General features: G+C 39.8%; 1 protein-coding gene across 1 annotated transcript in view; it reads right to left on the reverse strand.

Moving 5' to 3' along the window:
* Positions 1–1,930: 1,930 nt before the first annotated feature.
* The window catches only part of RIT2 (Ras like without CAAX 2), a 189,326-nt gene continuing 170,210 nt past the window's right edge, over positions 1,931–21,046 (reverse strand). The window contains exon 6 of the mRNA XM_048292204.1: positions 1,931–3,461. Coding sequence (XP_048148161.1) covers positions 3,234–3,461 — 228 coding nt within the window. The 3' untranslated portion in view covers positions 1,931–3,233. The remainder of the gene's footprint in view (positions 3,462–21,046) is intronic.

Below are 21,046 nucleotides of genomic sequence, written 5' to 3' on the forward strand. Positions count from 1 at the left end.
CTTGTGCAGTTATGACTTATGTTATCCTCAACTGACTCTAACCTCCATCAGGTCTTCTCAATTAACTGAGGTTAAGCATTATAGATTATTGAAGAATTGGGTCATGGTAAATCAGAATGACTTTCCCAATTTAAAAGTAAAGGATGGTGAGGTGTTTCAGAGACAAGGCTCAGTGTCTAGCATTTGCAGAACTATTCTCTGCTGTTGATATTGAGTGGAAAAATCTTTACAGATGGGGTTTATCCACCTGAATTTAGACATCACAATGTTATCTGGGAGACTGGGCTGGTTTTTGTGGAGTGAAATACAGTCATTGGAAAGAGGCAGCCAGTTCAGGGGGGATTCACCATATGCTAACCATCCATGCCATATGGGAAAAATCACCAGTCAGTGAACATCTCTCTCTGTATTAACCAAAGAGGGACTCTGAATGACTGAATGCCAGCCTCAAGTTCTACATGATCAAAGTGGAGTGAGATAAATACAGACTTTTCTGCCTGAGACATATTCAAATGCCTACAATTGCTCACAGAAGATGTAGCAGAAGATCCTCAGAGGGTATGAGACCTCATTCTTCCTGGAGAGACTAACCTGGTACCAAATATCTTTGAGAATGAGCACATCAGGGCTGGTTGTGAAGAAACACAGAACCTGGAGTTCTCAGGGGCTTGCTACACCTGAAAATATTATGATGCAACCTGTGTGTATACCACTAATTTGAGCATGCCCCAGGAGACACCTGAGAACATCTATACTGCCAAACTTTTAGAATGATGCTTATTTTGATTTCAGACCACGGAAGACCAGCACTTTTGTGACCTGTTGCTCAGCATGGCACAGAACCTGCCACAGTCCAGGAACCACTTCCAAGAGCAGCTTGTGTGTGTGGTAACCCTGCTGTGAAGGCTAAGAGAGTTTAGCAATATGGAAATATGTTGCTCTATGCCAGATGACCTTAATGCTAGTGAATGGGCATATTTAATTAATTTAATCCATTTAAGGCTTAATATTAGACTTAGGCTTAATATTTGCCATCTTCTGCAATCTTTTTTTGTCTTACAAACTGACTTGAACCAAAGTACCCCTAAAAATGCAGAACCAAGTCCATGCTGATCTTATACATCCCTCAGCAGGGGGCGGTGAAATGACATAACCAACAGTAAATGATTTTCAATTGACTCAAAGCTCAGGCATCTGCCTGAAAAGAACAAAGACCATCCCTCAAGGTTTCTCAGGGTGGTAATTTCTATGCTCTCTTACACAGGGAATGACTGCTTCATTCCCCTCTATGCAGTGTGCAGGATTGGAACAGACACAGATGTTTCCCCTTGTTATTTATTGTCTCATAGCTGCCATCTGTTCAGTGCAGCCTCCCATTGTCCCTCCACCAATACTTAGCTCATAAACCCTTTGGACAAGTGCATGTTTTCTTCTCTAGGACGCCTGACCTAAAATCTCTGTGGCAAAACATATAAAATAATAATAGTAATTACAATGGTATAAATGCAGATTGTAGCTTTCAGAGGCAGGAAACAGAAAATTCACCTTGAATGTGTACATGTATTTTTATTCCTCTGAAATAATCTTTCTCAAATAGAAATATGGTATCTAACAACAGAAAACAGCATTACTTTTGATGGGAGATTTTCGACAAGTCAAAAAATATCACCAGATTCCCTTGAAAGGAAGGGAGCGTAGAGAGCAAAACGTCAGATTTTAATGAGCTGAAGTTATTCACAATACCATAACCTTTCCAACTTTTACAACTAGTCTACTCCCACCCAGATTATGCAAAATATAATTGGTTAAAACCCTGTAAAATAGCCACAGAAAAAAAGTGAAAAAAGGAACATTTACTAACAAAGATACATATTTTTTTTGTTATATCCGTTATCTCTCCAGGACAGACACAAATGACACTGACTACTAGTATGGCTCCATGGAAATCACAATCTTTATTTTTGACAAAACTTATGGATATTCTATCTGTAAAATTTATAAATAGCAACAACAGTAAAAGAACTCCAAGGGGAAAAAAAACTTTCAGGAGCATAGACTCTACTTCATGCCAGCTTTAAAAAGGGATATTTAAAACTCTTGTCCAACTGATTAATCAAGTGGTTCAGTTGGATGGTCAAGGGTTGTGAGCAATGATGATTGAGCTGATGCAATTCTCTAGTAAGTCAAGGGCTGGATGCTACATCACAGATGCTATTACATGCTGGGACAGAGCTGCACTGCTCCAGGGAGGGCTCTGGGACTCATCGGACAGACAGAGCAGCTGTGATCTCCTTGGTGGGACAAGGGAGTGTGGCTGAAGCACTGGCACAGGATGTCCAGACTGGTGGTGGATGCCCCATCCCTGGAAACATCCAGCCTGAACAGGGTTCTGGGCAACCTGATCGAGTTGGAGGTGTCCCTGTTCGCTGTAGAGGTTTGGACTAGGTGACCTTTAAAAGTTCCTTTCCAACACAAACTCTTGCGTGATTCAATGCACTGCATGTCTGTAGGACATGGTACCTCTGCCAGCCAGCCCTGGCAAGTACAGCTCAGAGGAGACAGACCAGTATCCCTGCAGCCTCTGCAGGGCTGGTGCATGACTTGTACTCTGCTTGCAAATCCTGCCTGCTAACTGGACAGGACGCAATGGGGATAGGGCACTACAGGGTCAGAACTGTGAGTCCCCAGGGTTCCCTTTGGGCCTGGTTCACAGACACACTCACACACAGACACGGGCGTGCAGGCCAAGCACACTCTAACCCTAAACCTACATGTGAATGCAAAGCTGAAGGTCAGATCCCAAAGTCCTTAAACAGTCAAAATGTCCATTGAAATCAACGTCATTCATTCCTGGGATGGAGAAATGACCTGTGCATGCAGAGAGGTGGCAATTATTGTATCCATTGTCCTAGAGCTGGTGGAAACTAGTTCTGCCTTGGATGCTGGCGTAACTCATAGCATTTGAAGACCAGCCATGGAACACACGTTAAAAAACACAGTATTTTCTCCACTCAGAGTTGCAGAAAAGGTACGAGAGGGTATGCTAAATGACACTATAGAACAGAAGAGCCACAGGGAAACCATGGGGGCCTTCAAGGAGCAACTTCTGCATGAGAGCTGAAGGGAAGCAACTCCAGGACCTGGCCTGGAAGATGCTGTGTCAATGCTGCCTTTTTGAACTATTACAGGTTACTGTGGTGAGCTCCTGATGAGTGGCTCATGGAGAATTGCCATCAGGTTGTACTTTCCTTTTTTTTCTTCAGGGATCCCTTCAGTTTCCACCACAGACTATCCTTCCTCTTCATTTTCTTCTCTATCATGGACAGTGAGGACTCCTTCCTTCGAATTTCCCTCACTAGTCCATGAAAGACATCATCAATGTAGAAGCGGAGTGCAGCTGAAGTCTCAAAAAAGGAGCAGGAATATTCTCTGGCTAAGCTCATTCCTTCTTCAGTTGAAACCTACAAAGGAAATAAAATTCCATAAATATTGCCTAATACACAAAACATTAACCAACATGAGAACATTACAATATATATAGTCTGACTTCTTTGATCCTGTAAATCACTGACCAGGAAAATAATCTGACAGCATCCAACAGAGAAGATTCAAGAGTGAAAAGATCAGGCTGAATTCATGATATATTTGAACAGAGCAGACTGGCAATATTCATTTGCTCGGGTATATTATGTCTCTAATTCTGATGCATCAATTTTTACATGTGTTTCCTCTCTTTAGCACAGTAATCCTTTGGTTTGACAGTGCTGGTACATTTATTCTATGGGCTGGAATGGATGACTAGAAAGACTTACATAGCATTAAGGCCCTAGAAAATCTTTGTTGAGCATTAAGCTAATCCTGGAGGCAACTTGACTCTTTAAGCACACCAGCTTTCATACCTTAATGTTTTTCAGTCACATTAATTTCTGAGCATGCCTTGGAGTGTTTTGGTCTTTGCAGGCCTGTAATCCTATCACTGAGCTCATACCTGAGCTGTATGAAGATCCAAAATCTATTTGTTTTTCAGCTCATCTTCCCTAAGTGGCTTTGTGTACTTACTGCTCTTGTAGAGCATGTGGGAAATGTGTCTGTATTTTGAGGATCTGTACGAGCCTAGAGGGAAGCGAGACAAGCTCTTTTCACCTGCCTGACTTCTGAAGCAGGGATCGTTTTTCTGAAATTTCCATATTGGCTATCTCTTGGCATTTGACCTGCCAGCCTGCTAAATGGAAGGGTGCTCAGCATGCTGATTAACGTGTGCTTCAAATAGAGCTTAAATGCATATCATGAGGGCTGTCACTGCCTGCCACTTAAGGTGCTTTTTACACTTTGGGAGCTCATCCAATAACATGCAGCAAGTCCACAGCAAAACACAGAGCAAACCCTATGAGCTTCTAAATGTTAACCCAGCTTCCCAGCCAATAGACTGTCCTTTCTTCTCAGTATTTGAACATAAATCTGAATAAATGAATTGTATGACTTACACGTGTGGTGTATATTCAAATTCTCAGAGGTCAGAAATCTCAGGCTTTGTTTTTATTTGCATTTGAATATCATGATTTATTCAAGTCACTTTCCAAACTTCCTTAAAAAAGGCAAAACAGTGCTTTGAGGCAGCCTTGTGAAAGGCTACACAATAGGCTATGGAAAACCTCAATTGCTACTGTCTACCACAAAACTCATCTTGGTACTTTGTTGTTGTTGTTTGTTTTCCTTTTTCTTTCCTGATTTCTAGCTTCACGCACCCAAAGTGCCATTTATATTTATTATAGAAATAAACCTCTACAATTCAAGATACAAACACACGCTCGCATACCTACCATAAAGAAAATGCCCTTTAGGACTAAATTATGACACCACCTCATTGCATTTATTCCACCTATCAGCAAGGCTGGATACGGTGAAAAACAGGATTTGGGATGAAACAAAAAATCAGTTAATTCCAGCCTGGAGATAAATCTGCACCGAGCATGTACCTGCATAACACAGACCACAGAATTCCTCACCATCACCTTTGCATTGAGTCACAAACACTGTAACATTTGCAAGGATCAGTCCTCTATGCTCCAGGTACAACCTTAATTTAATTAAGAATATTGTGAGGCTAAGCAGGGAGGTTGCATGCCAACCTGAATAATACTTACTGACACAATGAAAGATGGTTACCACTTTCCAACTGCTGTAATTGCCAACCTTTTCCAAAAAGAGATAGGTAGCAATATGGTCCTTGTTTTTCTCTGGGCAGCTGTGTAAGCAAAATGCATGATTCAATATGTCTATTGGGCACTATTGAGAAATTGATTGTCTGGATAGAAGACTATTTTGGTTTATTTTGGACTTTATAATGATCTTTTTTTTCCTTGCTATTCTTTGAGCTGAAGGAGGAATTTTTTTTATTTTATTTTGTTAAAGATGCTACAGTTCTGAGTAAATGATTGCACAGAGCTGCAGTTTCAATGAAGATTTCATACTTTCATTACCTAAAAGGAAGAAAAAATCCACATGAACTGAAACATCCCTATGTTAAAGAATGGTAAGGCTGTAAATATAATGAGGCTGTCAGTACAATAATATCAAATATAAAAAGTATTATTCTCTGTGAATTTCTAGTCTTTACCCCACTTTGCTCCTCCTTTGTTACACCTTTTCTTTCTTTTTTTTTTTCTTTTCTAGGACTAAAACTATGTTTTCTCCGCCCTGCAAGGAAGACATGCTATGCTCTGTAATGAAACAAGACTGCTAAGAGCTGTGAGAAATGAAGACTACTCAGGAGAATTAAATAATGTAAAAAACTTCCTCCCAATATCTTTGTGGCTGGAGGTTAGCAACTCGGCCAAATTTGGCTGGGTTTCTATAAAACTAAAGTTTGGTTTTGGACCCCAGTTTCCTGTCAAATTACCGAGACAACATTGAAGTTATTAATGGTGATAGTTCATTTCAAATCATGGTATTTTTCTTAAGTCTTGCCCTAAGGAACTGATTAACTGTCTTGGTGAAATTTTATGAGCTAATTCAGCATGAGGAGGACACCTGGCAAAAACAATTTCGGACAATTAGCTGATGTTTTTCAGCTTCAAGGCTGAAAACATATAATGTTGTAATAATTATCATTACTGCTTCTAGCACCAATGAATATAGATATAGTAATTTAACTAATCTGTTTGCTGGAGAATCTATAAATATAAAGAGGTGTCTAGAGGAAAAAAATACAAATTTTTCTTTTGGTTCATCGTTAGGTCAAGAGGCTAGACACCTATGGAATGAGAAACAAGGGATAAACTTTGATGAGGTGACTGAGGCCCGTATAATTCCAGGGATTTACCCTGTTCCCATCTTATTGCCAGAGGAGAATTTCTATGTCATAGAAATACATTCCAGATCTGGACAACCCAGGGTCTTATTGACAAATTGAAGCTTCGATGGGTCTGTATCAATGGCAGATATGATCTGCCAGTGTGACACAGACAGACAGGTCAGGGAGAGAGGTCATTCTATTGAATATATGTCTGGGAAGCAGAGCTTTATATCTCATTCTTAGAGTAACCCTCCTTGTTTGAATCTGGCATTGTTTCCAAGAGTATAATTCTGGTCATATTGATTCCAACTTAGCTCATTTTTGTGCTGGTAAATCTTAAGAAGGGAATGAAGGTGGAAGATGGGTGTAGTGAACATAATGAAAAATGAAAATTTAAGAGCTGAGAGAATTTTCCTGAGTTTGATTCAAACTTTTAAAAACTGTGGTTGTCTGAGTGGGGTTTTGATCAGGAGTTACAGAAGAAGGACTTGAAATTTGCTCTACAAACAATGAGCAAAATCCCCCAAATCCATAAAATGAGAATGAAACCTCATAGACATGATGTGTCACTCCCTGGAAAAGAGTCTTTCTTGTAAAATGCATGATTCTGAGTGCCCATTTCTGAGAGCATGTGTGAATTGTGAGGGAAGATATACCTGTGACAACATATAACTGAATCTTTTCTGGTAAAGATATATGCGTTCCAACAGCATGTGGGCTGTGAACAGCACATGGGACTGTAGGTTGTGTTTGGAATTTCCCACCTCTGCATAGCTGAGGGAAGCTAGAACACATCACTGCTTCATCCTGAGGGGAAGCATTCGCTGGCTACAAACCTCATTATAAAGCATTAGGATTCTGTTTGTGGCTTTTTCAAACTTCCCCTGGAAAATTACAAGGGAGATTAAATGCAACACTGACAGCCCATGAAAACTGTGATGGATGAGCTGCCTTCTTTAAGACAGCCAGTTCCCTACTAAGGTCAGCTCCTGCACAATACCACCTGGGCTGGGTGGTGGTTGGGGAGACCCTAGCAATCACTGGCCCCCATGGGCAGAAGATAAAAATACCTGAATACCTGTTTCTGAGGTGAAAAGTGCAGAGAAATGAAACAGATCAATAGTCTGCCTCTGCCCTTGGACTGTCATTAGCTGGAAAATCCCCATCAGGATCAAATTATTTTGTGTTCAGCTTTGTTACCTCCATTGGTCATGGCAGCAACAGAAGGACCCCAAAGTAGATTTCACTGGTGACGATCATACTATCAGAGTTAACAGCTTCATCTTGGGTGAGATAGTGGTGGTCTTCAGGCAGGGAAGCAGTGCATTTCTGCTTGTGCATCTCATCCCTGCAACAGCATGGTCTACTCCAGATGGCTTTTGCAGTTTTCCCCTCATAACTGGGACCTCCAGATTGCCATGGAGAGACCTGGAGGTTGTAGGTGAAGTGCTGAGTGTTGCAAGGACTCTCCTAAATTTCTCTTACAGACTTCTACGCTGGTAGTCATCATATAACTCAGTTATATAATTCTGGATAATTATATTGTTCTATGAGTATTTATTTTCTTTTTTCTGGAGGGACATGGTCTAGATCAGAGACAGAAGGGTACACATGTTGCTCAACAGAGTGCTCATCTAAATCCCACTGAGAAAAATAGGAGAAATTTCTGTTGGTTTTGATCATGATCTGCATTTTTGACAAGCAATAACATATGAGAGTTGTAAGGAAAAGATACTGAAGAGGAAGGGAAGCAGCATATTGAGCAGCCTTGTTTGCACCACAGTAAATTAAAAAAGGAATAGGAAAAACCATGAATAGGAGTAGGAAAATGTCTGAATAACGTCCTGTAAAGATCCATATCCTTCCCTCCATGTCTAGTGGATTTTTTTTCTGTTTCTCAGCAAGTCCTGTTCCAGAAAAGAAGAACCAGCTGCCAAGCTGTTTATTAGCACCTGGATATCAATCAGTTTAGAGACAGGCAGGCAATCAGGAAGAGTCCATGCACATGTTTGGGTCCCTCCCCGTCACAGCCCGTTCCATCAGCACATCAGGACAAACATCATAAGCTTTTGGTACAGGCATAAACCCATAACATATTAGAAGAAAGAGCTGTGGACATCAAAATTATTCGCAGTTTTCTCAGTCTCTAATAAGTAACTTTGACAAAAGAAAAAGAGAAAAGTAATCTCACGGGTCTAGAAAGAGAATGCCATCCCGGACAACAAAATGGAAAAGAATGGGTGTTGACTGACATGAGCAGTGATTTTTTTTTTGATCCCAGCACTGACCACCAATTTTATGCTTAAGACACTCCCACAGAGCAACTGTGAGTTTTCTCATTGTTCGTATAATCAAGGAATCATTTAAATTGGAAAAGACCTCTAAGTTTACCAAGTCCACCTGTTAATGCTACACTGCCAAACCAGCCACTAAACCATGTTCTGAAGTGCCACATCTACATGTCTTTTGAACATTTACAGGAACAGTGACTCCACCAGTGTCCTGGGCAGCCTGATCCTGTGCCTGACCACCCTTTCAGTGAAGATATTTTTAGTACTATCCAATCCAAACCTTTTCTTGTGCAACTTGAGGCCTTTTTCTCCCATTCTACTGCTGGTTCCCTGGAACAGGGAAAAGCTCTTCATTTCGGTGGATAGGACTGTGCCCAGCAAAGGCTGAGCTGATTTCTCCTATATTGCCACCTGCCTTTCTTACAGCCAAAGGCATTTGCTGTATATATTTGAATCCTGTTTTCAGAAACATGCAGCCCAAACCACTAACCCAAGAGCAGACACATTATACCTACATCAGTTTTGACAGTTACTAATTCTTTTCCTTGGACAAGTGTTGTATCAAGAGGCATGCTGGCAGAGACTTCCTGCAGGCTGGTATAAGGATCTTTCCAACTGTGAAATGCTGTTTTTCAGGTCAAAGCTCAAACACTTGGTTATTACAGCAGTGGCTTGAGTTGAAAACATGAGCAGAAACATAAAAAACAGGAAAAATAAATCTTTCTGTCTTCTTAAGACAAGCAGCATTGTTGTTATTTGTTCACATAATACATGTCATGGAATATCTTTTAAAAGAAAATAAAAAAGTGTTCCAAGGCTTTTTACCCTTCTTCTCTCTCTTCAGATCTTTACACTTATAAACTGCCTATCATATTCTTGCCACTGAGCAATGACGTTTCTGAAAGAAGTGGAAAAACCAAGATCAATTCAAAATCAATTTATTCGGAAAAAAATGCAGAAGACTAGGGTTTGTGAGAAACCAGCATGACATTTTGTGGCCAGACATTCAATATGGCTATGTTTCAGGTCTAAACAAGTGCACAGCAAATGCAAAAGTTAAACAGAAATCCTTGTCATTAAAACCTCCTGTTTCTACCTCCCTCAACATCAAACATTCTGCTTTCTTGCAAAATTTTAACTTAATTTTAAGTGAGTTACTGCTTTAAAGTATAATGTTGAAACTTTTTCTTCTGAAAACATAAACATTTCAACCTTCATGTATGGTCCCATTCCCCAATGTAAACACTGCAGGTATTCATTTGACTTGGCCAGGATTCCACTGGAATTCACAACTAGTTTCCACTGTCACAAGCCAGCATTTTTCATTCGACCTAACAAGTGCACCTTACTTTTTTCCCTCAGTCCCTGGCTAAGCAACCCTCTTTTCAGCAGGCTGAACAGGTAATGAGTAGCATGGTGCAAAAATATGAAAGGAGGTTTTCATGTCAACGCCTTACTCTTAAAACCATTTGGAAGTCTTCAGAAGAAATCAGTTGGACAAACCTCTCTTCAGCTTCATGGCAGGCAATACTGCAGGCTCAGCTTTGCTGTCTTTCTAGACTACGAGACCACAGGATTAATTATTATCATGAAGGTGTTGCAATTAGTTTTGCACCTCCTTCTCCCTCCCTAGAGTGAGGTGTATTATAAGAATTTTCTATTCTTTCCTTTCGACCTTGTCACTCTGTGATACTTTTTTGCTAGTTTCACACTAAAGCATTTTTGGTGACCAGAATGGAGTCTAACTTGAATGGGCATGGGTGTAGGCAGGATTAGCAGACTGGGCCAAGGAGAAGATAAAGTTTTGCTGTGTGAACTTGCGCCCTGAAGAGCCTCGATGTCATGGAAATATAGCACACGGCCCAGCAATGCATATCTCATCCTCAGCTGCTCTAACTTCTGGAGAAATTCACATTACAGAGGCTGAGATATTCCTTCCCTTCCCCTCATAACTTGGACTTTGATTTAGGAAGAAAGAAAGGAATGGACAGGAAGAAAAATGCAGTTTTAGCAATGCAAAAAATAATAGCATTGTCCAGCACTTCTGTAATGAGCTTTGGGTCTTATTTTTAGCAGATGGAGGGTGGAGAGTGTGGGATTGTAAAATTAATTTGGTCATTTTTTAAAAGAAAGCCATTTAATGGTCTTGACAAAAAATAAATTTTTAGGCAAAACCAGAGAGATTGATCTGTCCCCAGTTATGTAATTCTTACCTGGTTAGTCACTAATCTGTGACCTGGAACACAGCTTAGTCTGTTCTGAGCAAGGCAGAAACATGCTCTTATTTGATCCAAGGGAACTGCAAATTGTTGGGGGTTTTGAAAGAAATCTGATGAATCATCACTGAACACTTGTTCTTATGTCATTCACTATTGACCTCTCTTAGATTAGACTGACACTTTCTGACTGCTATAGCAATTACTGCACTCTTACAAAAAACTCTAAGCTAACACTAGCTATTTTGATAAATACATCTCTCACTCATTTTCATATGTAAAAAGATTCTCGATTCAATTTACACTTGAATAATTTCTGCAGATTTTTAACATCTTTTGTGATGAAGATTACTAATATCTGTCTAGCCTTTCTCTTCTTTTTGGAATTTTATTATTTTCCACCTCTTGGATCTAGAATATTCTTGTGACATAGGAGCTATTCCTCCAGGTTATTTCATTCCTGCTTTCGGTAAATGTTTGCAGTGCAGATAAACATACTGCATGCAGTTGCTTAGCTGCAAAGCCAGCAAAGCACATTTCGGTCTATTGTCTCCAGTTTGTGACAATGTTATTTCATTATTTCACAGGTATAATGCTAAATAACTGAATCAACATCTCATTTCATGTAAGAATCACTCTGGTATCAGGGTGCTGTCTGCAGGTTAGACTTTGAAGTTGTTCTTCTCTACTACAGACTGTACTCTTTTGACTTTATCTTGTCAAAAGCATGACTGATGAGTGGGCTAAAGCATCTTTACATCAGGAAATGTTTCTAAAGAGATGGCCTCAGGTTGTGACTGAATTGGATACTCAAAGCCACATGATCCTGCATCACTCAGCAATAGCTCTGGGTCTAATTTGAAGAGAATGTGGAAGTGTTAAATCCTTAGCATCAGTCTTCAAGATGAATAAGTTCAGGTCAATTGCTCAAAGCATTTTTCAGAGATCTGACAATTTTCCAAATTGTCCATCATCTTTAAAGGTTCTTTGATTGCAACGCTCAGCTGAAGACATAGATGGCCATAAGAAGGTTGCAAAAAGCAGATATTTTTACATTAGTTTCACAAGGACATCTCCTGTTTCTTGTAAGGGAAAAAAGAAATCTAGGAATTGAAATGTTATTTTCACAAGAAAAGAAAATCTTTTTTTTTTTTTTTTTTTTAAGCAACAACAAATAAATCAATTATCATCTGCTAAGAGCAGATGGTTATTTTAAAAAAATTACATGTAAAAGGAGCTTCAAATGTACATTTTAGACTTTATTTTAAGCAAATAGAAAATTAGTGGCATTCATTCCTTATTTTAACTCTGATTTCTATTGTTTTGTGAGCATAAGTTGACTATCAGTCCAGTAGAGACAGCCTCCATATCTTTCGTCTATCTGTATACTCGTGTAAGGTATTTTCATTTATGTGTTAGGCATTACATTCCCACTTGAATTCAGTTCTTCATAAGGACACAGTCACTAAGCATACTGGGGACTGAATAAATAAACTTAATTCCTGGTAGCCTTTGCAAATCTCCCCGATATTACATTATTTTGCCTCTAACAGCAATATTATGTCCTGAAAACACTCAATTGACATGAAAAGATAATAAAGAAGGAGTCAGCAAGAAGGGAAGATCAGGACTCCGCTTTCAGTGTTCTATTTTCCTCTGTTGTCTGCTGAAGATTGGGAAATACAGCTCAAGAAATTTGAAGGCAACCAGAAAGAGATCTGGAGACCTACATTCAAATCAAAGAAGAGGCAGAAACAGGTGTATATTTATTTTTGCATGTTTATACATATGGCTGCAAACAAGAACTGTAAATTAAGAAAAAAACCACCCCACAACAAAACAAAAATATTATTGATTCACAGAAGTGGAATAATCTTTTGAGCCAAAGCAGAAAAAGCTTGTCTTAATATAAATGTCTCATTTTTAGACAGATGGACAGAATACTGGAATTAAGTTCTGAAAATCCCCTTTTGCCTAAGCTTAATATGAGTTTCCAACACTGGAATAAAAGGGTCAAAACAAATATGCAGTAAAGAGTGTTGCTTGTCCTAACAGCACACATTGCTTCACACCACTTCTGAGTGCAGCACACATATATTCTGTACAGTTTTCACATCTAAACATACTCCCAGATCCAGACTGCAGGCAGACAGGGAACACCATCTTAATTTTCTGGCAGTGAAAAGAAAATTGCAAGAAATCTCTCCTTCCTCCTTTCATCTCCACGCAGTTGTGGTCTGCTGGGATTCAGGGATTCTGTCCAGGCTGCTGAAGTGAGTGTTCAACAGAAGGGAGGCAGAGGAAGAATTTATAATGGATTTATAAAGATTTGGACTGCAGTAGATCTTTTTCTTTTTAGAAATCATTTACTGAAACAAGCACGTGTTGAAATATATGAGATATCAAAGTGTCTTATGCATAGTCTACAGAACAATGTTTCACCCTTCCATCTTTTACTTGAGTTGCTTTTTAAAGAAAAAAGTTCGTCAGTGCAATGAAAAGAGGATTTACTTGAGTTGCTTTTAAAACAAAAAGTTACAGGATGCAATGAGAGGGGGATGATATGTCAGAAAATGGGAGTGGTGAATCACTGTGGTTGTTTTTCCTGGAACACGTAATTAATTTTGAGGGTTTAGTAATTTTGAAGTTTATTAGGAAGGTTTGTCAAACAATCTCATTACAGGAAATATTGCGGAGTATCTTTATTAAACTAATGGCATTGATCTTCCTCATGTCAATATTAATTCAGGGAAAATTTTACACTTTTGCAGAATATGAATTGATTGAAAAAATTATGGGAGCTTTATGGAGCCTTTCTTTTTCAGCTCCTTTCTAGTGTGCTGAAAGGAGAGCTTCATGGATGAGCAGAGTGGTTTTCTGTGGTCAGAGGAACATTTAAAGCCAGAGACCCATGACACAGGGATGTCAAACTAGGAATGACAGCTGAATAAGGAGTATTAAGTTCCATCATGTGATGTGACTTGCCACATGGACAATGCATAACAAAATCTTAAGTATGGAGAACTGCTTATGAAGGGCATAACAATGAAAAATGAATGTGCAGAGGGAGAAAAATTAAAAATCTTAAATGGCCGGTGGGTAGGAAGAGCTGTAAGAACATTGTCTTGGGGTGACCTTATGATGTGTATCCCATATCGCTGCCTATGCCCAGAAATTAATTTTTGTGCCTTTCTATGCCTCTAAACTGAGCCTGAAAGGGGGAAAAAAAAAAAAACTGAGCAAAACTTTCTCAAAGCAGTTTGCAGCTCGTTCAAGGTTACAAAAAGATAGCAGGTTTTTTTTCCCCCAGCTGGGGCAGGGGAGAGAGGAAGCACCCGGCTTGCAGCTTTCCAGTCAGTTTTTGGCCAGTTTTTTTCAGTTTCTTGTTCTCTGGAGAGAGACTGAGAGTTGGACTTTGGATTTCCTTCTCTGGAATTCCAGATTTTTCCCCTTTTCTACTGGACTGCTTGATTGCTGTAACATCAGAGCACATCGGGAGGACTTTCCACTGGGCACAGAGGGCCTCGCCCCGGCCCAAGCCCCAGCTCCGAGGAGATCAAAGGGAGGACTCGAACACTTTCCCAGGTTTTTTTCCTCTACAGTGAAAGATTTTACCATCTAACATTATTTTCCTTCCCATGTCTTTGTTAAATAAATAGTTTTATCTTCTTCACTTTCCTTCGAGGAAAATTTATTTTTTTTCCCGAACCTGGTGGGGGAGGGGTGGTTGTGCCTTCTCTCAGAGGATATATTTCTAAATTTGCCCAAACTGGAACAAACATATTCAGCTAATTAGACATATCAAGCTTTCTTATTTCCTGCTAACCTCGCTCAAATTACCTTGCTTCTGCTGCAGGTTAAGATCGTGGTAACTTGTTCATGTATCTGTGGTTAACTTGTCCTGTTGGCAAGCTCCTTGTTCAGGGGGCACTTTCTTTGGATAACCCTTTTGTGGTTCCTGCCCATGGGCTTTGATTTGTAATAGGACTGAGCACCCTAAAGTAACCAAAGTAGCAGCTAATAGCTGGCAGAATCTTAACTCTGGGCAATAGAGCACCAAACTTTCTTGCTTACATCCCCAAGAAGTGTTGGACCACTTACTAACAGAAACTTAGTGGTGGTGCTTGAGGGTCAATGACGAGAGTTTTTTCCTAGAATTTTAGTGGTTTTTTGCTGAAGCCAAAACAAGAATTCCTCTTCTTATTTATTGCCTCAGAGAAAGGATATAATAAACAGAGAAGAGAGAAGCAGAAGAGTAAAGGTGGAAGGATGGTGGAGGGAAGGAAGACAGAGTACATCTTCATTATGCTAGCTTCAGGGTAGAATGAGAAAACAGAGTCTTAACAAACAAAATGGAAGAAATTCCTTGCTAGAAGCATCTGTTTAACCTCTTTTATCCATGATGTATCCTTCCAGTTATGCAGATACTCTTGATGTATAAAAGCTATTATTTTAACAAACCCTGTGAGCTCAAATTATTATTGTAACTGATAAACTCATATTCTTACCCAGAGTAATAGAATTTTCAGCCAACCAGTGATAAAGCTGTAGCTTAGTTTACCCAGCAGCATGTGTGTATATGCATCTACACACAAAAACACACATAGACCACAAATGCTGCTGGGATCATGTCAAACCTCTCCATTATTTCTGGCAGAAAATGTTGGCCTTGCAGAAAACCTTGGATGTGGATGCTGACAAAACACTGTTCTATAGTGAGTCCCTTCAGTCCTGGGAGGAATTCAGCATCAGCTCCTCTGCAGATTGGAAGTGGTTTCTGACATTTATTTATTTCCCATGCTGCATGCAGCTGATTCATTCCAAACCTTCAGTCTAGCCAGACTCTGGAAATGGCAGTGAAAAGGTGAAAACACAGAATGTGTAGATGCTGCAAGCCAGGATACCCTTTCCTCAAGGCTTTTGAGAAATTTTTTAAAGGAAAAAATGGTGGGCCGTAACCAGCCAAGTGAACCACTGCTTCTGCATCCTCCATAGAGAAAAGAGTGAAAATGACAAAAGAGGTTGAAAACGAAAGTCAGGAAACAGATAACAAAGAAGATATGATAAATGCATAAATAATACTATGAAAAGAATACATTAAGTTGTATGTTCAAATAATACACTAAAACATGAATAGTATTAAGGGTGGGGGGGGAGAAAGATATGGTTTTTCAGGGGTAACTTGATCTGGCTGATTAAATATTATCAGTATTTAATCCCTGATAATCATGATGGCTGTTTCACAAATCTGGAACCTGTGCAGGTTGACGTCCATGCCTGAATGAGCAACACTACGGCTCAGACTATGGAGTGGAAATGTCAGAATCATCATAGAATGGTCTGTGTTGGAAGGGACTGAAAAGCTCTTATCTTCTTCCAATCCCCTGGGCAGGAAGGGCAAGACACCTTCCACTAGATCAGGTTGCTCCAAGCCTGTCACCCTTCTCTTGATGCAGCCCAGGACACGGTTGGGACTTTCTGGGCTGCCAGTGCACATGGCTGGGTCATGTGGAGCTTCTCATCAACCAACACCCCCAAGTCCTTCTCCCCAGGTCTGCTCTCAAACCATTCTCTGTTTGCCTGTATTTTTGTATTCTGATTACCCCTGGCACTTGGCCTTGTTGAACTTCATGAGGTTCACATGGTCCCACCTCTCCAGCCCATCCCTCTGGGTGACATCCCTTCCCTTCAGCGTGTGACCTCACCACACAGCTTGGTGTCATCAGCAAACTTGTGACATCCAGGTATGACAATGACAAAGACAGACAACAACACTTTTTTTTTTTTTTCCCCAGGAATCTTGCTTACTTTTCTCTAATGACTGTTTTTCTTTAATTTTCTTAAACACATATGTAAGACTAGATTTAGGGGAACAAAATTGCTGGTGTTAAAAGCAACAGCTGGTGAAGAACACTAAGTGCTTGAAGCCTTAACAGTTACTGTCACTAGCAATTCAGGACATGTTATCACCGCATTATTTTTTTACCTGTAGAAATAAAATGAGCGTTATTAAATGGTTTGGAAAATGACAACTGCCTGTGGTAAAGTTTTGTTTTATGTGGTGAAAGGAATATTAATAAGAGGATAGGTATAATATCTTTGAGAAAAAGATGTGGAAAAGTAAATGTAGATCCCATTTTAGAAAGAAGAGGCAGTTGCTATGGTTGACACAAATTTTTCAAGGTGGAATTAAATATTTTCCACTGAAAGATGTATGGAAATCAAAGAATCATAGAGCAGTTTCATATAGAAGAGAACTCTGAAGGTTACCTAGTGCAAACTCCTGCTCATAGTGGGTCCACCTGGGACAGCTCACTCATATAGCAGTCAGTCAAGCACTGAACTTCCTTATTCTAAGGAAGGAAAATGCTCACCCTTTCTGGGGGCTTTCACTGCTTGAACACTCTTATTATGAAAAAAAGCCAAAACAAAACCCTCAAAACAACCCTCATTAATTACTGACATTTTTTTGTTCTGCAAAATTTTTTAAAAATTTTTTCTCATAATTTCGTTTTCCATCACCAATGGTTTTGTCTTCATTCTAAGATGAATGAGATTCCATTCAATCCATCAGGCTGAACAAATCCACAAGCTCAGGTGACTCAGCGTTTTCTGTTCCTCTTTTGTGCTCTACCCCAAGATCATGTTGGGGATTTCTGCTGAACTCATTCCAGTGCATCAAGTTATTTCTTGTACTGTAAAGCCCTAAACAGGCACAGTACTTCAGATATCCTTTTTTGGCTACAATAACACTTTGTGAGACTGATTTGAAAGCCTTCTTAGAGTGAAGGGAAACATAATCCACTTCTTTCATGCACAGAGTCACTCATCATGAAGACATTCACAGGATTCAGGTTCTCAGGTATGATTTCCCCTTTATAAAGCCATGTTAAATGTTCCCAGGCACTTTCTTATCCTTCGTGTGCCTGGACGTGGCATTTTGGGAGAGTTTGCTTCATAAACACATTATCCATTTATTTTGAAGGCAACAGATACTTAAAACATTTACCAGAATAATTGATTTAGCTTTAAACTGCTTAACTCAGGTAAACTGAGTGCACACTCACTAGCTGAGACCCTTCACTTCAACCTCACTGAAGCTTCTTCCAGGGCTGCTCAAAGAATGTACATGAAAATGTAACTGATCAGTCAAGATGACCATAGCAAGCGCTTACATACTCCTGTCACATGGAAATAAATACAAGTAAAATTTTACACAAGTTAAAGATTTTGGGTCATATGATGAGTTTTCGCACCTGCTGGAGGTCTGCTTTGCCTCTGTTTTGTTTTGGTTTTTTTTTTTTTGTTGTTGTTGTTTTTCTAACCAATTTTCATGGTTTAAAAACTTGATTAGGTACTTCAAACCCCTTTTCTTAATAATCTTTTATCAAAAAGAATGTAAATCCAAAGTAGACCACATATAATCAAGGAGGCCAGGCTTTGATAACATGAGAATGAAGGCCTCACAACCTGAAACATAGAAAAAAAGAGTAGAAGTACTTGACTCTCCTGCCATATGGTCATGAACAAATAAAGCAAAATCATTGAAGTAAATGGAAAAAAAATTGCTGTTGCGCCTTAGTTCAAACTCTAAAGAAACAGTCTGGTAACAAGCAGTGATCCTTCTCTGAGCAGGTGTTATACCTGTGCATTCCAGACAAAAACTGGTAGGAACAGGGGGACAGTGGAAAAAGGGAACAGCTTCAACCACAGGTAGCTTAAAATGGTCCAAGAGAATATGTTTTTTATCCAGAATGACTGCACCGTTCCATCATGTAAAGCTCTAGATGCTGAGATCTACCAAAAAAAAAAGGGTGCTTTGCCCTTGTTTTTAATGTAGATTTGACATTTATGGCAATGGTTATTTTTCTCTGATGTCTCTGGTGAAAGATGAATGATTTTGATCTATATACACTGTTCAATACTGCTTTCATTCTGGAATATACACTGAACTTTGGATTCCATAATGTGATGGTGGACATACTGCAGACTGCAGAAAAGCTGCACCTATGGGATGAGTAAATAGCTTAAATGAAAATGACACTACAGTTCATCCACCATAGGATTTAACAGTTTTCAATTTCTTTGGTCTTCTAGGGATTAGGTGGCTGATGTTGACTCACTTCCTTTCCAGTTACTAATGTTCTCTGCATTTATAAGCTATGCAGTCCTGTGAAATCAATAAGGCTACTCAGAGAAAATACAAATGTTTAACTCTGCCCATCAGTTGTATGAGTTCTCTTGTCTTGATTAATGATCCTTTTAGCTTTCTTAGGTGCAGCTAAAAAAAGGAGAGGAGAGGAGAGGAGAGGAGAGGAGAGGAGAGGAGAGGAGAGGAGAGGAGAGGAGAGGAGAGGAGAGGAGAGGAGAGGAGAGGAGAGGAGAGGAGAGGAGAGGAGAGGAGAGGAGAGGAGAGGAGAGGAGAGGAGAGGAGAGGAGAGGAGAGGAGAGGAGAGGAGAGGAGAGGAGAGGAGAGGAGAGGAGAGGAGAGGAGAGGAGTCATGAGTCGATCAGTTATCACCTAGTTTCTAGGCAGAATGTGTTCCTTGCCAGAAAACTGCCATTAGATATTTTTTCCATCATTGTCCTTTATTTTAAATTGTTCTTCCTCACAATTCTTTATGTTCCTTCACTTCTTATCAGTATACATGTGTACTTTTGTCACACCTCTACTTTCATTTACCTAGGCTAAAGAAGTTAAACTGTCTCTAATTTTCTCTGATAGGACCAGCCTGATACGCATGCCCTGCATATGTTCCTATTTGAACTTGCCATTGTCATCGATAAGCAACTACACTTAATCTTGACTGAGTTTTCACTTGTATCTTTTAAAATACCTTCAATGCTTCCATGTCCCTGATAAACAAATCACTCCAAACACCACTTGAAGTGACATTTATTTTATGTGTGATTCCATGACGTTTGTAGTTTATAATCACCCTGCCAGTGGCTGATACATCCAAGATTTCTCTCCTGCCTCCAAACTGATGTGTTATAGTAAACAGCCTTGCTATTAGTCCTTAAGGACATGGCCTTGCACTTTTTACAACTGCATTTAATTCCACTTCTATCTCTCCTCTGGGTCACACAGCTTTTCCTCTACAATAATCCTGTCTCTTCTGGATAGAAAATGTTCCCACTTTGTGTTATCAGCAAATTGTGTCAGAACATTCTTGCATTTTTATGCCTAGGTCATTAATGAAAAAGTTAAAGATCAGCAAATTAAAGGGTAATCCCTAATATTCTTAGGGCTAGATCTAGTTCCAACTAGTAGGGTCAGAATCAAATCCTCCCTTTCTAAAATGTTACTTAAATTTAAGAGCGTGTGTGGATTTATATGTGTGCAATCCAGCTGTCATAATTTTTTTGCCAGTAAATCACCCGTTTCTGTTGGCCCATCTCAACTCACCCATCTGTTACGGTTGTGCAGAACATAGTGGAGAAAAGGCTGATTTATGAAATGCTGGATGGCTGTCCCTATTTTTATTAATGTGTGATTATAACTTCCCAGCTACATTGAGTGAAAATAGTCTAATGACATCGCTTTCCATGTGAAAATACCGAGCTGACAGAGACTAAATGCTTGGTGGCAAGGAGCCATAAAGCTGTGCTGCTCCCAGACACCCCACCCTGAGAATAGCCCTCCATTTGGCTCCCAGAACTATGGGGGGCCCCAGTTCATGACCTGCTCTGGTCAGCAGCGCAGCTTTAATTCCAAAAATCCAACGCCTTGAGGCTTCTCTATGAATTAAATTAACAGGCTTGCCATTTTTTGGAGATGGGGATAGAGCAGATGGGGAGTTGGAGAGGCCAAACTGTTGAAAGTCAGTGATAAGGAGTGGGGGGGGGGGGGAGGGGGCACGGGGAGAAGGGGGGAAAAAAAAAAAAGGAAAGGGGAGGAAAAAAAAAAGCCATGAAAGACAACCCTGTGGTTTGTGTGCTTTGCATTGCCACCTGCCAACCCCAGGCCTTCTGATCTCCTCTCAGTGAACCGTGGAGGCAGCAGTTGGAAAGATCAGATCTACGCTCAGGGCAATCTGTCAGAAACAACTCTGTCACATTCCCCAGCACTAAAACCCACGGAAATAAAATCTGTGTGTTTAAATCTGCAACTGCCCCATATATGTGAGAAGCAGTCTTTTAACACAGAAGAAAATATCCCTGAACAATTTTTCTGCCCTGACATTTTTTTAATTTTATTTTTTTAGCATCAGTAGAATATTAACATTTATTTTTTTTTTATC

The sequence above is a fragment of the Corvus hawaiiensis genome, chromosome Z (assembly GCF_020740725.1).
Source record: "Corvus hawaiiensis isolate bCorHaw1 chromosome Z, bCorHaw1.pri.cur, whole genome shotgun sequence".
Taxonomy (NCBI): domain Eukaryota; kingdom Metazoa; phylum Chordata; class Aves; order Passeriformes; family Corvidae; genus Corvus; species Corvus hawaiiensis.